The sequence below is a fragment of the Amblyomma maculatum genome, chromosome 2, assembly GCF_055883805.1.
Source record: "Amblyomma maculatum isolate TAMU_Amacu chromosome 2, ASM5588380v1, whole genome shotgun sequence".
Classification (NCBI taxonomy): Eukaryota; Metazoa; Arthropoda; class Arachnida; order Ixodida; family Ixodidae; genus Amblyomma; species Amblyomma maculatum.
In genome coordinates this window covers 226,974,238-226,994,799 of record NC_139345.1, presented here as the reverse complement: position 1 = coordinate 226,994,799, position 20,562 = coordinate 226,974,238, and the positions used below count along the sequence as shown (strand labels likewise).

The 20,562-nt window shown below is 48.3% G+C and overlaps 2 protein-coding genes and 1 pseudogene across 9 annotated transcripts in view; 2 read left to right on the top strand and 1 right to left on the bottom strand.

Annotated features, from left to right (window-relative positions):
* The window catches only part of LOC146201438 (proteasome adapter and scaffold protein ECM29), a 371,995-nt gene that overhangs the window by 62,333 nt on the left and 289,100 nt on the right, over positions 1-20,562 (top strand). For all 7 annotated transcript variants that reach the window (XR_014705354.1, XR_014705355.1, XM_084595850.1 and 4 more), the window contains exons 10-11: positions 12,605-12,721; positions 14,118-14,356. Coding sequence is in view for 5 of the 7 variants with exons in the window: in XM_084595850.1 (XP_084451976.1) it covers positions 12,605-12,721; positions 14,118-14,356 (356 nt within the window). In the remaining 2 variants the exon portion in view is untranslated. The remainder of the gene's footprint in view (positions 1-12,604; positions 12,722-14,117; positions 14,357-20,562) is intronic.
* LOC146201440 (uncharacterized) lies at positions 1,943-4,314 on the top strand (annotated as a pseudogene).
* Positions 4,890-9,114, bottom strand: LOC146201439 (uncharacterized). 2 transcript variants are annotated; one of them, XM_084595847.1, is made up of 3 exons: positions 8,725-9,114; positions 6,376-6,467; positions 4,890-5,599 (listed from the first exon to the last, which is right to left on the bottom strand). In XM_084595847.1, the coding sequence occupies exons 1-3, from the start codon at positions 8,953-8,955 to the stop codon at positions 5,107-5,109; spliced, it is 816 nt and encodes a 271-aa protein (XP_084451973.1). In that variant the 5' UTR covers positions 8,956-9,114; the 3' UTR covers positions 4,890-5,106. The 2 variants fall into 2 exon arrangements, with proteins under 2 accessions (XP_084451973.1, XP_084451972.1); XM_084595846.1 differs by lacking the exon at positions 8,725-9,114 and adding an exon at positions 7,567-8,193.

Here is a 20,562-nt window from a genome sequence, read left to right as displayed (position 1 = left end):
GAACGATTTTACCCGAAATCTTAATTAAATCAAGAATACTTGGCTCAGATGTGCAGAGGCTTAGCAACGCTACAGTGGCCTAAAGTTCCCTGTAGCGTTACATGTGATTTCTAACATTAAACATACAATCACACTTTGTCATCAATTCTAACGTCACAAAGAAAACATAGCTGAACTCTCAATAAATTCAGAGTACTTCAGGAATTCAGTAACCAGAATGCTGCTGATGTAATTTATTTTGGAAACATATTGTCAGACACCAAAAGAAGACGCAGGCTTGATAGTACTGAAATTAACTCTATTGTGCCCGCAAAAGAAATGTACTTGTCGATTGTCAAACACATCAAGGCCCAATTTAAAGGCGGCTCAGAACCATCTAGATAATGTCACTGTCACTAGCCCAACCTGGAACATTGTAGAAACATACGCGAGTGGCCGGAATTTTGGAGACAGATCTTGGTTCATCTTGCGCGACAAAAAAAAACTGACAAAGGTGCGCCTCGAGCATTAAGAAACAAAGAATACAGAATTGATACGTGTGCCAGGATCACAGTGATAAGGCCACATGCTGCGAAAAAACAACATATACAGTTCTGGCACTAGAGTATTGCAAATCTCAAATAACTACAGAATATCACAAGTATCCGCCACATGGGTCATTGAGAGTGGCTGTACAGTTTGTTTATCTTCACATCACTTCTCTTGGGGCAACACATAAAGTAACATTTGGCGAAAAAATAATGCATTACTGATAACGTCATTACTTCTAATGCATCACTGCCAACATTGGTGACAAGTGCATCGGCATCAAGGGGTAGCTTCAAGGTCAGCTGGAACATGCCTTCTGGAGCCTAACTGCTATGCAACTCTGCTTCTGCTGAGCTCATTTCTTTCCAGAGCCTATGGCATCTCTCATAGCCTTTGGGAACCCCCCACACCATTTCTTTGCCCTGCAGGGGCTTCAGTAAAACACTTTGCGGGGCATGTTGGTGCATAGCTACTAATATTTCAAGTGCAGCAATGGCGGCACACAGATATAAAGACTAACAATTTATTGACATTGATAAACAGCTGCTTATATAGAGGGAAGGAAAAAGGGGACTAAAGGTGAAGGATGTGCGCGCGATCTCAAAGAAGGCACAAGAAAGGACATGTGTGATACAACGGTATCTAAAACATATCTTAAAACTTGCACTCTTTTTTAAATATCATGATGTTTGAGGGAGTGAGCACTCCCTTAAGGGGGAAAATCGCGGAAAAAATCGTTTTTTGAAAAGTGCGCTTTTCGGAATCTACAACATTATTTCTATGTTGTCCTGAAATATTTCACCAAAAAACAAACTCTAAGTAGTCTAAATAAATATATTTATCGGTGCCGGCGTCGAGATATTCTTCCCAAACCGCGAAAAAGCTGCCAAGTTCACGGCATGACTGCTTGACTTTCCCGCCACGGAGCGCCGCCATTTTGGCATCGTTGGAAAGCCCGACTCTTCAGCTCTTTGTCCCACCCCTCCCTTCCTTCTCCTCCAGCTAGCAAGTGCACAAAAAAGGAATATCCGCAGGACGGCAGCACGAAGCAGCCAATGAATACCGCGCCCCGATTGGCTCTGCGCCGCGACGTGTTGCTAGGCGCCTCCTCATTGGCTGATGCCGCGGCAATAATGGCAGCCAGCGCAAGGAGCGTCTGCTTTGTCCGCCGCTGGAAAGCAAATCTTTTTCTTGCGTTTCGAGTCTTCGACCACGTGCAATGGATCAGCGAACGTTTGAAAAGAAGTTCCGGACAAAGCATGCTTATGGGAAGCGAAAACGCAAGCCTGTTACAGCAAGGAAAAAGCGGCGATCATCAACAGGTGGTTCTACCGAGCCGAGCGTCCGTTCGGAATCGGCGGAGTACGCGCCCAACGTGCTACGCGATCTCTCTCCCAATGCGCTGTGCGATCTCATGCCGAGTCGGGCACCAGCCAGCGATTGTGAGAACAACCAACAACGTGCTGCGCTGTCGAGGCACGGGTGCAATGTTACTTCACCAGCGACGATCGACATGCCAGTGAGCGTTGCCGCACACGTGCGTCTCGCCGTGCACGGACGTGCCACTACAAGTTCGTCGGGTGAGGCACCAGCCAGCGAAGGTGAGACGGGCCACGATTTCTCGCCGTTGAGCCGTGGGCGCAATTCGCCAGTGAGGATCGACACGCCAGTGAATGTCACCGTATGCGAGCGTCCTGGCACAAGCTCGTCGAGCGAAGTTGTCTTGCAACAGTCATCACCGCCTGACTGCAGAGCAGTGGAGACACGTTTCCACGATGTGTTTTTCAACTCCAAAATGTGTCCACAGCCGACAACCGCGAGTGCCAATCCTATGCCATCGACGAGTTACGGTGTTCGCGGGCGCACGCTCGCTTTCGCGGACGCGCTGGCGGCCGAGCCATCGACAAGTTACGGCGATCGCGGGTGCAAGCTCGCTTCCACGTACTCGCCAGTGGCCGATCATCGCAGTGACGAATATTCATCCAGTGAACGTCGCACTATTCAAGCTCACCTCAGAACACGATTTGTGTCCGCGGAAACGGCAAAGGTGCAAGCATCGAGTGTTTGCGAATCGCTTCGCGCGGTCTCAGCTACGGAGCGCAAGTTTGCGCTGGCTGACTCAAGAGAAGATGCCATTTCCGCACCTCCAGAAGAGGAATTTATGCTTGTGCAAGTAGCAGCCTTGAACTCGCTGATTAGTTCCATGCTGTTCCCAATTTGTCACCAGCCTGGCCTAACAGTGCATCGGGAAACTAAATTAGGGCTAGCTGTGAAGATGGTACTTTCGTGTATTTCCTGTGGTGCCCTCCAATCTGAATGGTCTTCACAAAGGCAGAGTGGTTCTAGAGCCTTTGATATCAACATCAGATCAATTCAAGCGATAAAGAGCATTGGTAAAGGACCAACTGCTCTCAATGACTTCTGGGCCACCATGAATGTTTCACATAGAGGATTACACCACAAAACATATGAAGAGCATCTAAAAAAAACTTTCAAGCCTGCTGCAGAAGCAGCTGCAAACAACATCTTTGCAGATGCTGTAGAGGCAGTGAGAAAGGTGTACACAGAAATGGAAACTACCTTTTCAAAGAATATTACAGTCGTGTACGATGACACGTGGCCACAGTTCTCACACTGGCGTAGGCTGTGTAATTGAGTTTCATACAGGGCTTGTGTTAGACTGTGTGGTTCTCTCGAACTTCTGCCTTGGGTGCAGCAGACAGCCAGCTGAAAGTGACCCCACTTATGCTGAGTGGAAGCAACAGCACCAGTGCCAGAAAAACACTGATGTGAATTCTGGACGAATGGAGGTGGAGGCTGGACTGCAGCTGTTCAGGCGCTCTTTGAGCAAGAATGATCTCCGGTACACAAACATAGTCTGTGATGGGGACAGCCGCATGTTCCGCACTCTGTGTGACGAAGAAGTTTATGGTTTTGTGCAGCTCTCCAAAGAGGACTGCATAAATCACGTGAAAAATCGGATGGGTGCTGCACTTCGCTCCCTGGTCAGCAAGGCTAAAAAAGGAGAGCCACTAGGTGGAAAGGGGGGCCTGACACAGCAGCTGATGAAAAAACTGACTGACTACTATGGCCTCGCTCTGCGGAACCACTCAGAAGTTGAAGAAATGCAAAGGGCAGTAATGTCGACCTATTATCATGTGACGTCGACGGATGGTGAGCCCCATCATGAGCTGTGTCCCCCTGGCCCCCTTAGCTGGTGCAAACATCGATCAGCAGAGGCAGAAGGACAACCACCACCCCCTCACAAGTACAAGTTATCACCGAAGGTCGCTGAAGCACTTCTGCCAGTGTACCAGCGCCTCTCAGACCCTCAGTTGCTGGCCCGGTGCAGGGGAGGCAAAACTCAAAATGCGGCTGAGAGCCTCCATTCAGTGATTTGGTCACTATTATCAAAAGACCAGCATGCCTCACTGTTCGCTGTGGAAACAGCAGTGCACGAGGCGATTTTGAAGTACAACTCAGGCAATCTGAGAGCATATTCAAACCTGTGCACAACATTGGGCCTGCGCCTTGGAGCCCTTTCTCTTCAGCGGGCCGCCGAGAAAGACTCTCAGCGCATTAAGAAGGCACACAAAGCCCATCTTTTGAAAGGACAAAGGTCTAAGAAATTGCCTGCTGCCAGAGACATGAAATTTTACAGTGCAGGAGCATTTTAGACAGTGTGTGCCAGTTTGGAACTTTCGAGCTTGTTTTCTGAAAACTTCGTTTTGAACTTACCACCTTGCTTGTGGAAAGCGCAGCATCGCAATGGGTGCATGGATTTTTATCCCGTTTGTCTTGTTGTAATTGTTGAAATGTGCTTTGCTTCAAGACAGTCTCAGATTTGCTATTTAGGCTCACTGTTTTTTTATTACACAGTAATTAGAGCATGATACCTTCTAAACATAAAGAGAAGATGTATAATAAGTCATTTAGGAAAAGAGTAGAAAAGTTTAAAAAAATTTAAGGAGAATCTTGACCTAGACCACACTTCTTATTTAGAACATTTACAGACCCATAGCCCATTTTGCTGTCATGCTAGGCTTTCCACGAGCAAGCAACATGTTACCAACATATAAACAATGGTAAAATAAAAACTACTGAAGCTATCATTTTGAAACTTTATACCTTTCTGTTTGATGCTATTTCAAGCCAGCCTGCCAAATTTCACCCCTCTAAGTCAAAAAATAAAGTTTGCTCCGATCCCCTCATCCCCCCTTAATCATGATATGTAAAAGGAGTGTAAGTTTTTAGATGCCGTTGTATCACACATGTATTTTCTTGTGCATTCCTTGTAATCGCACGCGCATCCTTCACCTTTTGTCCCTGTATCGACGTCATGGTACACCGAATGCCAGGGGGAAAAGAGCACCGCTTTATTTGAGCAACGCGTATTTATACAGATGGCTTGGACAGCAGCGTATCGGCTGTTGCGTATCAGTTGTACATTTTGAGGCCGCACTGCGCATGCTGTCCCTGACGCATACGATACATCTTCCTTCTTTTGGGAAGAAAACTAAAAACAACAACAAAGCAAAGTTGCAAGCACGACATGGGCTCAGTGCACAAAAGAATAACTTAAGACATTTGCTGAAAGTCTCTGCCGTATTCCAAGCGTCGCGGGGGTGCACGTTGTCTCTGCGATCGTCTTAACCCCGGTGCGCTTGACACTGCATCACCATCAGATGTCACTGGTCGCGGCTGATGCTGCGGCGTGCTGTCCTCAATGGTGTCATCGCTGTCGTCGTCAAGTTCACTCAGAAAGTTTTCTTTCGTAGACATGAGATGTTTTCGATTGCGACGCAGAAGTCTGCCGTCTTCTGTTAGAACATTGTAGGACCTCGGTTCAGCACAGCGCTGCACGACCTTTGCTTTTTTGTCCCAGACAACTTTCTTCACGCGCACAACGTCACCTTGTCTCAGGGGTGGTAGGAGTTGCCGGTCTCTCTTACTCTGGCGATGCTTGGCAATATGCAAACTGGGACCTTCTTGAGTGTCTGGTAGCGTTGTTCGTAGCTTTCTGGCCTGAAGAATCTCTGCGGGTGCCGCAGCACCTTCCAGTGGGGTTGTCCTGTAAGCGAGCAAACCAAGCCAGAAATCTTGATTGGCTTCATCAGTTTTCTTTAATATTCGCTTCACCACCTGTACCCCCTTTTCTGCCAGGCCATTCGACTGTGGGTATCTAGGGCTAGAAGTAATGTGCTGGAAATCATATTCTCTTGCAAATGCAGCGAACTGGTAGCTTGAAAAAGGGGGTCCGTTGTCTGAGCATACCTCCATTGGTATGCCATATCTAGCGAAAATAGCGCTTGTTGCTTGAATGACAGTCCTGGCCGATGTATCCTGAAGTAATTCCACCTCCGGAAAGCTTGAGAGCGCATCGTAAACACAAAGATAAGGTCTACCCCCATAGTAAAAAATGTCGATTCCAACTCGGTACCACGCTTGCGTGGGCACAGAGCGCATCTGCAGCGGCTCACGCGGCTGGCTGTATGCATATTTCCGGCAGACTGCGCATTTCTGGACAAAGGCTTCAATGGCACTATTCATGCCTGGCCAGAATATCGCTTCCCGGGCTCTGGATTTGCATTTGCTTATACCCAAGTGGCCTTGGTGAATTTTTTCCAGAATTTCGTGCTTCATGCTAGTGGGAATCACCACTTTGGAGCCCTTTAACAAAACGCCCTGAACCTGCGAGAGCTCGCCAGTAAATGGCTTCAGCTGACCTTCAACCGGTGTACCTTCTCTCAGACTTTTGAGTACACTGCACAGATATTCATCTTTGTTTGTCTCGGCGACCAGTCGAGTTAAAGTTCTATGGCTCACGCGAGACGAAACTACACTCACGGCGTGTACTTCTGCATCTTGGCTGTCGATGTCGGTCTTGTCACAGTTGAGTGAAGCCCGGGACAGCATATCGGCCAGGAAGAGGTGCTTTCCTGGAACAAAAACAATCTTGATATCGTAACGAAGCAGTCGCAGAAAGAAGCGTTGCAGCCTTGGCGGCATGTCACCAATCGCTTTTTGAGATATCGCTATCAAAGGTTGATGATCGGTTTCCACGATAATGTGACGACCGTATGTGAAATGATTGAACCTTTCACAACCGTACACAATCGCCATGGCTTCTTTTTCTATCTGCGAGTATCGCTGCTGGGCTTCCGTCAGAGCTTTAGACGCGTATGCGACCGGCTTCCACTCATTATCGTGAAGCTGTAATAATGCAGCACCTAAGCCGTTTTGTGATGCATCGCATGAAATTTTAGTTTCTTTTGCAGGGTCGAAAAGCGATAGGAGTGGTTGTTTGCTCATGCTGTCGCAAAGCTGGTTCCACTCTTTGGCGTGGTTCGCCGTCCATTCAAACACAGTGCCCTGCTTTAGCAAACCTCGTAGTAGTGCTGTCCTGCGCGCCAACGATGGCAGAAATTTGCTGAAGTAGTTTGCTACGCCGAGCATTCTTTGCACTGCTTGTTTGTCCTTCGGCTCAGGCATTTGCGTCATGCATTGTATCAATGAGTGGCTAGGTCTTACTCCCTCACTGCTGATTGTGTCACCTAGGAATTCTATTTCTGTCACGCCAACTGTGCATTTGGTCGGGTTGAAAGTCAAGCCAGCTCGTTCTGCCGCTTCTAGCGCTAGCCTCAGCCGGTCATTGTGCTCTTTCATCGATTTGCCCCAGACTAATACGTCGTCAACATATACTCTAACACCTTGTAGTCCATCGAAGATTTCATTCAGAATCTTTTGGAAAACCTCTGAAGCAGATGAAATCCCAAAAGGTAACCTAAGAAAACGGTACCGCCCGAAAGGCGTTGCAAATGTGCACAGTTTTGACGTTTCCTCGTCCAAGGGTATCTGGTGGAATCCGGCGTTCGCATCGAGGCGCGAAAAAACAGTTGCCCCGGCCAGCTCCGCCTCTATGTCTTCTCGCGTTGGCATCTGGTAATGTTCTCTTTTAATACATTCATTAATCTTCCTGGGGTCCATGCATACCCGAAGTTTTCCATCCTTTTTTCGTACTATCACAAGAGGGCTTACCCAGTCAGTGGGCTCCGACACCTTGGAAATGATTCCACCCTGTTGCATGCGTCGCAGCTCTTCCCGTAGTGGCTCCCGCAAGGCTAGTGGAACTCGTCGCGCTGGCTGCACTACCGGCACGGCGTCATCGCGGAGTACCATATGGTATCGACGCTCAACGCAACCCGTGCCGCTGAACAGATGACGGAATTCGTCTACCACTGTTTGTGTTGAATCTTGAGACACGGCGTGCACCTGCCGCGAAAGGAGTCTAAGGCGTTCGCAGGCTTGAAGGCCTAGTATCGCTTGCCCTTTGCGCACAATGAAAAACTGTAGAACGGCGTTGTGACCATTAAGCTTTACTTCCGTAGTGATCGTGCCAAAGTGTTGAATTTCGCTTCCGCCGAAGGACCGCAATGTCGCGCAACTGGGCTTCAGCGGTGGTTTTGGCAGCATCTTGTTTAGGACACTGAGGGGAAGAATATTGGCTTGTGAACCGGTGTCAACTTTCATGCACACCGACAAGTTGCCAACTTGTGCTTGAGCAAGCCAATCGCGCTCACGGACAGTGTTTCTGACAGCCACGTTGAGTACATCGAACTCTTCCTCGGAACCAGTGAGCTCACTTATTTGCTGCTTTGCTTTACAGCAGACCGCAAAGTGGTTTTTCCGCTGGCACTTACGACAAGTACGACCAAAAGCAGGGCAGCTCCGCGGTGCGTGCGTTCGTGCGCAGCTTTGGCAGATATAGGCCTGCTGCCTTTTACGATGGGTAGAGCTCGTTTTGTGGACTGGGTCGACCTGATGATGGTCTTGTTCCCATATTTCCTTATGCGCCGCGGCTGCTTCGGCAGCCTTGCAGATCTGTTCTGCTTTCTGGAGGGTGAGCTTGTTATCTCTCAATAACTTCTCGCGTATCTTGTCGTCAGTTATACCAAAAACAATTTGGTCTCTGATCACTGAATCGAGTAACCCAGCAAAGTTACAAAGTCGTGCTTAAGTCTTCAAATCTCTCAAAAAGTGCTCGAATGGCTCGCCAGGTTCCTGCACTCGCCTCCTGAATAAGTAGCGCTCATATACTTCATTGCTCTGGGCTGCGCAATACTCGTCAAACTTTTTGATTACCGTCGCGTAGTCACTGCTGCTTTCATCTTCCGAAAAAGTAAAGGTGTTAAATACCTCAATTGCTTCTTCACCTGCGGTAGTCAGCAGTAGCGCTGTTTTCGTTGGCTCTGGTCGAGGCTTTGCTGTTTCTGTCGCCGTCAGGAAAAGCTGGAACTTCTGCTTGAACAGCTGCCAATTCTTTGCGATGTCCCCTTTCAGGTGAAGTGCGTCCGGTGGCCTTAAGAAATCCATTTCGTGGCTTATTTTTTCGGTCTGCTCGTCGGCGTTAGCCACTTCTGACACCATGTATCGACGTCATGGTACACCGAATGCCAGGGGGAAAAGAGCACCGCTTTATTTGAGCAACGCGTATTTATACAGATGGCTTGGACAGCAGCGTATCGGCTGTTGCGTATCAGTTGTACATTTTGAGGCCGCACTGCGCATGCTGTCCCTGACGCATACGATACAGTCCCCTTTTTCTTTCCCTCTATATAAGCAGCTGTTTATCAACATCATTAAATTGTTGAAAGTAGCACATGTCCTGTCATTGTTGCGCTTGAAATATTGCAGTAAAAATCCCTTATAAGTCGAACCCGGATACTTTGAATTTTGGTTATATCGAACTCACGGAATATCACCTTGAAAATCCCATATATAGTTATAGGAGAGCTGCGTCGTATATTGAACTCAATTTTGCCGGTCGTTCGATATATCGAACTCTGCATCACGCATTGGACGGTGCGCCTCCCCCAAAGACGATCGCATCACCTCGGTCGTTTGTCGCGTGATGTTTTCAAGCCTGTGCAGAAGGAATGAGAGGGCTCAGCTCGGCGATGGCTGGTCTAGGCCAGCACCCTCTTCCCCCAAAGGCGCGCACATCTGCGGTGATCGCTGCCGCGCTAGCACGTGACGTTTGCAAGTCGGTGAAGGAACTAGAGGGAACCAATGCAGCCGTGGTGTTCGGGAGAGGGGAAAAACGTGATAGAGCGAAGCACAAGGGGGTGCCCACTCTTCTGCCGAGCCTTATCTCCCTTTCCTCACTCTTTCCTGGTCTTCGTTCGCAGCAGCATGCAGTACGCATGCACGGGCAAGCTAGCTCAGCCCGTGGCAGACGCTTCACCAGTGTGTGTTGTGAACGCTCTGCGCGCGGCGGCTGGCGTGCGATGAGCGTCTCGTGTCGTCATGCTGAACACGCGTAAGCTACGGCGGACGCTAAAAAACGGCAGATGTCTTTTTTTTGCTAGAGTCATTTATTGCCATCGTGCGGAACGTATGCTATGGCGGCTGCGGAGGTTAAGAAGCGGCAATTTTTTTTTCTTTTGCGAGAGTTGTTCTTGTCGGGCTGAAAGTGTGGCACAGCATAAGCTGTGGCGGCTGCGGACGTTAGGAAGCAGCAGTTTTTTTTTGCAAGAGTCGTTCATTCTTGCATTTATGAATCGACGAAAGCACGCGGTCGGCTGCTATCATGCCACCGGCTTTTAGCATTGTTCGCTCCAAAGGCATTTGCAGCTATATCACGCTTGCCAATGATTTTGTAGCAGTGGACTACGCCCGCCTCACCCCAAGCGCGGCACGATAAATCAAACCAGGCTTGTGAAATCAAGCCACCACGCGGGCACTCTGCCAAGTTCGCTCCCTGCCATCGCAGCATCTATGAAAAGTATAGTTAAAAGATAAACACGTCATGAAATTATCGCTGTGCAGCATGTTGGCGCGCTGCCAATAAATGAGCTGTGAATGCGACAGTCAAAACGGAGGAACGCGGCACCAAACGGTTTTTTTTTTTTTTTTTTTTTTTTTTTCAAATTCTCGGGGGCCAAAGTGGGGAGTGGGTTCATTATGCGAGTGGGTTGACTACGCGACAAATACCGTATCATTTTTCACGATCGCAAGCGTTGCAAGCGTCTCAAGCCGATTCCTATATATCGAATTGTCGATATATTGAACTATTTCTCGATCCCCTTCGAGTTCGATATATTCAGGTTCGACTTAGTAAAGTCACTGAAACTAGCAAAAATCTTTACTATATCAGTTGTTGGTGACGACATGGTCTTGAGGATGCTGTCTGGTAGTTGAATGGCCCCTTACTGAACACGTATTGTTGCTTAATGAAAAAAAACACTCTGAAATAGCTTTCATCTCTCTCATAGGGGTGTGCGAATATTCGATAATTTCGAATATTCGATCGAATAGCACAGCATTCGATATTCGCTTCGAACCGAATTCTCGGTATTCGAAATTTCGAAGTATTCTTCTCGCGCGAATTGTGTTTCTGGGACGCTCGCCCGCTTGCTTTGTGTGGTTTCGGTTTCGAGTAATGCCGCATAGATGGCTTTTTACGCAAAAGCGTATACAGGTCGTTCGCCCGAAAATTCGTCGGCCCCCCTCCTTTTTTTCTTTTTCAAGAGTTGCGGAAAAGATTATCCGACAGGACAGATGCAAAGATAAACACGCAGCCCTACCACGCTATCGCTTCATTCAGTCAGGTGACGAATCATGCGTACCGAACATGGGCGACCGTTCTCGGAGTGGCGAAAAATTCAGCGGCAGTGAAAGGCTGTTTTCAGCTGGAGGAAACATTGCGCGCTCTCAGAGAGAGAACCACCCGTCATGTAGAACAGCTTGTGTTTCTGCACGATAACATTTAGATTGGAGTATGCTGGGCTGTAAATGGCAGCTGTCACCGGAAGTGCAGAATGTCTTTTTTTTTCTTTACTGTTCTTAGTGCTCTTGCTGCAGTGTAGTGCAGTTACTACTATAGTTTCAGTTATTGGTTGTACTACTGGCACCGTTCTGTTATACTCTCATTTTTTTAAATTTTATCTCGAATTTCTTATTAGAAAGCCAGCAGTACCTTTATGTGTTATAACGTTTTATTACCAAGCCAGCAAAAATTGTTCATCACTCACTTTAGGTGCTTTCTTAAAATTTTGAAGTGTGGTTTTAAATAAAGCCTCAGTGCAGTATGTAATGGCATCGTGTATTGGGAAAATAAATGGTTTTGGAAATGCCTACTGTGATTCAGCCTCTTTTTAGTGCCAGAAGTACTATTCGAACTATTCGCTTCGAAATTATTCGAAGAAAATCACTATTCGCTTCGAATTCGCTTCGAATAAAAAAACCACTATTCGCACACCCCTACTCTCTTATCATCTCTTCATGCAATTTTTTTCAGTTGCAAAAATTTTTTACATCTGGTGGAAGTACCTCTTAAGCATGAGGACGTGGCTACGAATACAACCAAGTTTGTTTTCATGTGAAAACCAAAGCCTTACATGAACACTTTTTGCCGTTTCTGTCATTTAAAAGGCAATAAATGCGCATGGCAGTCAAGTGCTGCCCCATGCTTCGGGTGCTGTGAATATTCTCCTGTTTCTCCCTTACTTTCTGAACGGACTACTTTCCATCTTATTTTTTTTCCCCCTATGCGCTTTCCCTCATGGCCTCCGTAAAGTAGGCTTTTCCTGATCTGCTAAGCCTGGTAGTAAAGCCACTTACGCTCGGTTTTATTTTTGTTTTTAAATACAAAAAAAAATGATTTTCCTCGCGTTTCTAGGTAGTGCGCGGGCGGCGATGTCATATCGTGGGAGCCATCGCCGCGGCCAGGCGCACTTCACTATAATCTGTTTTTACCAAAAATGCCTTTACTATAAAGGGAGGAACTGTTGTCTATGGAAGATGAACTGGGATTTGAGTTTCACTTTACTATATCCAAGCTTACTATAGCGGGGCTCTACTGTATGAGCAGGGGCTGGCCTCAGAGCAGTGTCTGGTCCACAAAAATAAGATGACAGGGGCTGTCAGCCACATGGCAGTCTTGAGTGCGGTGGAAGTGCATGATCACAGTTATTCACTGTCTCTTCATCAGAAGAGAAGCACAGATATCCACTGTAGGGGTGTGTAGTTGTGAATGTGGGCACTGGCAGGTGGTTGAATGGTTGATTGGTGGCAGGAACTGCGTATCCGGGTGCTGGCCTGTGCTGCCTTGAGCCACCTGAGCCGCCGGCTGCCCCGCCTGGTGTCTGCTGACCTGAGCCTGGCACAGGCCCTCTTTGATGGCCTCACCAAGGTAGGAACATGCCTTTGCTGTGGATAAATTAGACTTCCATATAAGTGGTGTAACTATGTGCAGTGAGATGCAAAGCTAATTCAGGTGCTTCGCACTGGGTCTGACCTGCTTGGCTTACAAACACTTCATGTTAGTATGTTCTGACATGTGATGTCCAGATGTGTTTTTGGAGCTTGGCGGCCTTATGTTTAGAATGCGGGCTGACTCGATGCTGATTTTTCCTTTCTCCGACTCTGTTGCCCATCCCCTTGGCTGCTGTTCTGTGATTGGTGGAGGGAGGCCTCCTCGCATCGTGAAAGAGGCTGCAGGGACTCCCGGCCATTACGAGCAGCTCAGTTTTCAGTACAACAGATACTGTATGCACATTGCTGATGGTTGCTCAGTTTTTGGGCATGGGCAAGTTTTGGCTTGTTGATTAAATCGAGTAATTTTCTTTCAATGATCTAGAAACAAGTGCAAAAGCGCTTTGAAATGTCATTGACCTTTCTGGGGGTCACTTTGCACCCATTTTGCGGGGTCTGTTCCCCACTGGTGATGCTTGATCCCCATCATTTGCAAAAGCACAAAGTAAGGTTCGATCCCACCCGTGAAAAAAAATTTCTCAATTAATACACAAGTTGGTGTTGCTAGCGAAAATTCCATCTGTTGATCATTAACTCTCCAAAGTGTGCATCAAGCTGGGATTTTGGGAACCGTTCATTTCACCGCTTAGTCAGCCATGGGAATGGATTGCTTGGTGCCATTTTGTCACCTTCGACTCCTGGTCTTAATTGTGGCTGCATCATTATGCAGCTGCTGCTTTTACAGGGGTGTGAAATACCACACATTAGGTTCAGCTTGAATGTTGAATGCTTGCTGTTTGACCAGATTTTCTAAATTAGTATCAGACCTCCACACAAGCCAACCAGTTTTTCACCAAATAAGTTCACTCCAGTGTGAGCAGCTTTTTGAGGGCTGACCTCCGAATACCTTGGGCTTTGCTTAGACTGAATTAACCTAATGTTATCATCCCACTTTGCGATGCTTGAACTGCTATGATTTCCTCACCACTGCTGCTGCACAAGTACTATGATGGGCATGTTTTCACGCCAACACACTGCCGTTTCAGGCTGGTGGCCCCAAAGCATTTAGATTTTCCTGTCACACTCCACAGTAAGTGTGCTGTTAGTGACAAAAGCAAATTATTCTTTCTAGATGTGCCCTATAATAATCAAACACCGTTAGGTAAAGACACCACTTCTGCATATAAGGATGCAAGATTTTTTTGTGTGACTTGGTCCTTTTTCTGTGCTTGTACTATTGCCAACTTTGATGCAAATTATTTTTTACTTATTTCATGATGCCCCTTAATAGCAGTATGTTTAAGTGGTTTTTAAGTGGGTATAAATCCCTGCAGGAGGCCGAAGGAGGCAGTGAAGGCCGGCTGGCCCTGCAGGAGGCTCTGTTGGCCCTGGCCCCTGCCTTTGCCTCCCATGCGGACGGGCCCACCCAGCAGCTGCTGCTGGCCCTGGTGTCCTCGCACATGGCTGCACCCAGCCCCAGTGTGCGCCGGGCTGCTCTGGGCTATGCGGCCACCGTCTACCCTGCCAGCCATGCTGCTGCCCGATACCTGCTGCTCATGGCTGCTGGCGACAGGTGGGCCATTTTCATCCCTTTCGAGGAAAAGCCAGCCTGCTGGCCACTCCTGATAGTATGTGGCCCTGTCAGCTTTCAGAGTAAGACGGTCCTTTTCCTGCCTTGCAGCTTCATGCCCATTGTTTTCTCACTGCACATGTCCCTTCTTTATGTCCCATCTCTTCCAACATGAATGAACTTCTTTTTTATGTAAAAATTGGGCACACAGGTGGTGCATGCTACAAAGCATCATTTAGGTTGGTTGCTAATTATGGAGCAGGTATCTACAAAGGACAACACAAGGGGGTGTACAGAGAAGGCCCTGATTTTTGCCATCGAAAATTTTAAAACTCCACGGTGCAAATAATCTTCAACATTGTACGTTCACAAATGCGGTCTTTAATTCGCATTGCAGCGCTTGTTGTTTATGTCCTGCTCAGTTTTGTGACTGCATGGGTGTGAGAATTTTTGGGGAAATACTGTCGAACCCAGATATACAGAACCCGGATAATTTGAATTTTGGTTATATCGAACTCGCGGAATATCGTCTTGAAAATCCCATTTAAAAGTATAGGAAAGCTGTGTTGTATATCGAACTCAATTTCACCGGTCATTCGCGCCGCGCATTGGTCGGTGCACCTTCCCCAAAGACGAATGCATCACCCTCGGCCATTTGGCGCGTGATGTTTTCAAGCCACGTGTAAAAGGAATGAGAAAGGACAGTTCGGCGACAGCTGGTCTAGGGCAGCGCTGCACCCTTTCCCCAAAGGCGCCCGCATCTGCGGTGATCGCTGCCGCACTCCAGCACGTGACATTTGCAAGCCATGTGCGTGGAGGAACGAAAGGGAACCATTTCAGCCGTGGTGTTTGGGAGAGGGGAGAAAAATGCGATAGAGCGCAAGGGTGTGTCCATTATTCTTGCGAGCTTTATCTTTCCTCTCTCTTTCGCGGTCTTCATTTGCAGCAGCACGCACTACGCATGTGCCGATAAGCCAGCTCATGCCATGGCAGACGCTCTCTCCAGTGTGTGTTGTGAACACTCTGTGCCCGGCGGCAGACATGCGATGCGTGTCTCGTGCCGTCATGCTAAACGTGCGTAAGCTATGGCAGCTATTGGCAGCTGTGGACATTAAGAAGTGGCAGACTTTTTATCTTTTTCACGAGAGTCGTTCATCCTTGAGTCTATGAATCAACGTAAGCACGCAGTCCGCTACAATCATGAAACTGGCTTTTAGCATTGGTTGCTTCAAACAGCATTTGCAACTATCACGCTTTCCAATGATTTTTTGGCAGTGGACTACGCCCGCCCCAAGCACGGGGTGATAAATCGAACCAGGCTTGTGCAATCAGGCCATCACGGGCACTCTGCCAAGTTCACTCCACGTCACCGCAGAAGCTATCAAAAAATAAACACGCCGTGACGCAGCGGCTAAAACGGAGGGACGTGCCATTTTTTTTTTTTTCTTTAAATTCCAGGAGGCAAAATTGAAGGGTGGGTTCATTATGCGAGTGGTGTGATTATACGACAAATACATCATCATTTTTCACGATCACAAGCGGCGTCTCGAGCCGATTTTTGTATATCGAATTGTTGATACAGTTGAACCCCTCTATAACGAAAGCCCTCAAGAACGAAATTCTCGCGACAACGAAAAATTCTGGCGCCCCCGGCGAACTCCTATAGGGTTCAATGCATTTGTCCCCTCTCAACAGCGAAGGGTTTTTAAAAAGCAGTCCCGCATTAACGAAAGTTTGAGGTAGTGATCTGCAACATTTTTTTCGGCACATCAGCCAGTCGGGAACATAGAATGGGCGAAACTGCAGCAGCACACTCATCCGACAAGTCGAGCCCGTTCATTTCACCTGCCAACAAGCACCGGCGCAGCCATTTTTGCTTACTTTCGGTTGGTTCGGTAATGATGATGATAGCAAAGCATTTTTTTTTTTTGCCCGCTGAAAGCGGCTTTTTGCTAGCCTGTCTGTTGGCCACTATGCATGTATGTGACGTTTCACGCCACGTGACGACACCGCCGGCCAACCGGGGAAGAGCAAGGAACCTCCTTTTTTTTTTCTTTTCGCTAGTGCGCTGACCACGCGACCATGCTATCTCGCCGATCTCGCCATCCGCCTTGTGCCGCTCGCGACTTGCCTGTGTACAGTGTTTTTTGTTGTTTTTTTTTTACTGTCGGAAACATGCCGCCTCCTGTAAAGAAGCGCAAGTTTTTGACGCTGCAGGAAAAGGCTGCAATTATCGCCGAAGCTGAAAAAGGCAGGAAGAAGACTGATATTGCGGAGGAGTTCGGTATCCCGTGCAGCTCGCTTTCTACGATTCTGAAATCAAGGAATGGCATCATGGCGGCACTCCAGAACGGCGCGCGCGCTCTGAACAAGACTTTGGCAGCGCCGGTCTACGAAGACGTGGACAAAGCCGTATTTCAGTGGTTCCTGGACAAGAGAGCGAACAAGGTGCCTTTGTCCGGAAGCCTCCTGCAGCAAAAGGCGATTGACTACGCGTGCATTCTGGGGCACGACAACTTTAAGGCGAGTGCCGGATGGCTAAGTCGATTTAAAGCGCGGAACTGCATCGTCGCCAAAGTGTTGTCGGGGGAGTGTGCGAGCGTAGACGCTGAAGCAGCATCTTCCTGGATGGAGAAAAGTTACGAAGGCATAATGGACGAGTACGAGCCCTCCGAAATTTATAATGCGGACGAAACGGGCTTCTTCTATGAAATGTTGCCTTCAAAAACGCTAGACCTGAAAGGAAAAAAATGCCATGGCGGCAAGCTGAGCAAAAAGCGGGTCACCATTCTTTTATGCTCAAACATGGATGGATCTGACAAGCGTCCCCTCCTCGTGATCGGTCGGAGCAAGACTCCACGGTGTTTTAAACGTAACCGAAAGCTTCCGGTCCAGTACACTGCAAACCAAAAAGCGTGGATGACGCGCGCAATATTCACAAGCTGGCTGGAAGCCTTTGATACGGACATGTGAAAGCAGGGCAGATCTGTCTGCCTTTTTTTGGACAACTGCAGTGCGCACCACATTGAAGACGTTGCCCTGACGAGCATCCGCTTGATTTTTTTCCCCGTGAACTGCACATCCGTTATCCAGCCTCTTGATCAGGGGGTTATCAAAAGTGTGAAGTCTGCGTACCGAAGAAGGCTCATACAGCGGATGTTGCTAAACATCGAAATGAAGCGACCGACGGAAATTGACCTCTTCATGGCGCTGGAGATGCTTGCCGGCGCGTGGATTGCTACTTCGGCCACGCTTGTCCAGAACTGCTTCGGGCACGCCGGTTTCGCAGCTGGTCAACACGCCTTGGCAGAACCGGAAGCTGCAAGCGGTGACGATCTGCAGCCACTAACTGAAGCATGGAACGCGCTTCGCAGTGTAGATACAATGGTGCCAGAGGCTGTTGAACTGGAGGACTTTTTGTGTGCGGACGCCGACTTGATCCTGCACGAGGAATTCAGCGACGACGCTATTATCGACAGTGTGCGCAAAGGAAATGAGGCGAGTGACGACGAAGATAGCGAAAACCAAGCACAAGGTAAGCAAGTAAGCTCGCGTGATGTGCTTGATGCATTCGATGTGATCCGGACTTTTCTCGGCGACCACGACGACGACGACGACGAAGCTATGCATAGCTTATCAAGCTGCGAAGCCAGAGTCGTCAAGCTCCTGCACAGCAATGTCAAGCAGAGCAAAATAAGCGACTTTTTTAATTAAATCTTGGTTCTGGAAGGTAATGGGTGTGCTTATTTGTCCATTTTCGCGACAGTGAAATTCTCGCGACAATGAAAAGGTTTTCCTTCCCCAGCGGTTTCGTTATTGCGGGGTTCGACTGTATATGAAACTATTTCGTGATCCCCTTCGAGTTGGATACAGTAGACTCCCGTTAAGACGAACTCGCTTAAGATGAACCCTCGGTTAAGATGAACAGTGGAGGTCGTTTGTTTGGTTCCCCATAGAGTCAATGCAAAAAAAATCCGCTTAAGATGAACGCTTTGCAATCGCTAATCGGTTAAGATGAATTTTCACGGCCGGCCGCACCCCACCCGCGCAGCTTACTCGACCGTCCGAGCAGCGCTTCAGCGGAAAGAAAAAAAAAAAAAAAGCTTTTCAGTGCCACGACCATTCGTGCCGCCGACGCACGCAGACCCAAGCACGTCGGCGTCGGAAATGCGATTCTATGAAGGCGGAAGAGTGCCGCTGCTCGTCCTCTCCCACCATTCCCCCGCTCACTCCTTTTGTCCCCGCAGTAGGAGTAGGTTCGCGTTTCGCGTCGCGCCGGCTGTCTTGGTACGACCTCGGGCAAGGACGAAACAGAGCACAGAGAGAAAGAGAGAGAGAGAAAAAAAAAAGAGCATGCGCGGCCCGGCCAGCAAAACTAGTGAAACGCAGAAAAAAAAACGGTGAGAAGAAAAAGCAGCCAATGACGTTTCCCAATGGTGATTACGTGATAGTGTCGTCATGCCAGTGCTACCGAGCTCCGCGCCTTTGCTGACCGCCAACGACATTTACTACGCAGTGCACAGATCCATTGTTCGTGGCGGGTGTGCGCGTCGTGTCCCGCAATTTTCTACCATTCTGTACGCTGTCACCTCGTGGTGTGCGCTGTTTGTTTTCGTGCACGCCATGTTCGCTGTGTTGCTACTATGGCTAATCGGCCAACAACTCGAAAAAAGCCGCTTGAGCTTCGTGAGAAGGCCGAAGTTTTGACCGAAGTTCGCTCCGGCCGGCTTTCAAAGACTGAAATAGCGCGCAAGTTCGGCATCACGAAAAGTACCGTGAGTGGTATCGTGAAGGACGAAGTGCGGATTACCAGTGCTTTGGAAGATTGCCTCGCGACTGGGCTGTCAGTTCAAGGAGGCACAGTACTTGGACAAGCAACTAAACTTCAGTTGGTGTTATATCAAGTGTCTGGAACTCTGCACACCAGAACGAAGGGATGGCATTTGATGTGAATATCAGAGCCATAACGGCAGTGCTGCAAATAGGAAAGGGCCCTCCACGACTTTTGAACCAGAATGAACGTTTCCTGCCGAGGCCTTCACCATCGTACCTTTCAGAAGCACCTGAAGAAGACCTTCAGGGACCCAGAGGCCCAGTCTATGGAAAAGTTTTATGCTGAATCAGCAAGTGCAGTAAAGGAAGCTTTTCGAGTGACATCACTGTCATTTATGACCTGGCACAAGTGGGGCCACACGTCCCACATTGGAGTTGGGGCAGTCATAGAATATTATACCGGCCTCATCCTGGATGCACTGGTTTCATCTAACTAGTGCCTTAGTTGTCAGATAGGACTGAAACCTGGCGACTCGGAATACGCAAGTTGGCATGAGCAATCATGTCTGCCAAAAGAACGCCGATGTCTGGGAGGATGGAGGTGGAGGCAGCACTAACTCTCTTCGGACATTCTGTGACAAAGCACAACTCTGACGGTGCCACCTTCTCCGCCCTGGTACAGGAGAATGTGGGCTAGTTCCCTCTGTAAAAGAAGAATGCCTGAATCATTTGCAAAAAAGGATGGGGAGGAAAGTGAGAAGCCGTTAGGAGGGAAGGGCGTCAAAGGCCCTCATTGACAAGCTCATAGACTAGTATGGTTGGGCCCTGCGAAACAATTGCAATGCAGTGATGGCATCATATCACCACGTCACGTCAACAGACAAGGAGCCTTGGCATGAATTTTGCCCCGAGGGTGCTGACTTGTGGTGTCGCCACAAGGCTGCCGTAGTAAAAGGAGCAGCACAGCCAAAGTAAAAATACAACTTCCCAGGTTATGTTGCTGAGGCTATGCTGCCTATATATGAGCACCTTTCTCAAGGTTCGCTTCTTATACGCTGCCTAGGTGCAATCGGAGTCTTTCCGCTCAGCGTTGTGGTCCCTGATGCCCAAGGAGCTTTAATTGCTGTGGAGACAGCACTGCATGAAGCAGTGCTAAGGTACCCACAGGGCTACCAAAGAAGTCTCAATATCAGTGGGACTCACACCTGGCCATCCAGCGAGGTACAGAGAAAGATGCCTTGCGCAGGGGCAACGCCATGAAAACTGAGAGGCAGCAGACAAAAAAATGTGCGCAAGGACACTTCAAGCTACTGTGCAGGATCATTTTAGACATGGAAATGTCACAGCTGTTGAGGGCCATTTTCTGGGAATTGTCTTATATGGCTGCTCATCTCAGTTTTCACGGGGTTTCTTTTATCCCATACCTGAATAAATTT

Bases quoted from the DNA above. Each gene is read 5' to 3' on its own strand.
- LOC146201439 (XM_084595846.1), bottom strand. From the start codon at position 8,058: ATGAAAGTTGACACCGGTTCACAAGCCAATATTCTTCCCCTCAGTGTC. The intron at 6,468-7,566 runs GTAAGCCCTCTT...TTTTTGTTCCAG, and splicing joins TGTCGGAGCCCACTGACTGG to GAAAGCACCTCTTCCTGGCC. The intron at 5,600-6,375 runs GTGAGTGTAGTT...GCTCGCTTACAG, and splicing joins AAGATGCAGAAGTACACGCC to GACAACCCCACTGGAAGGTG.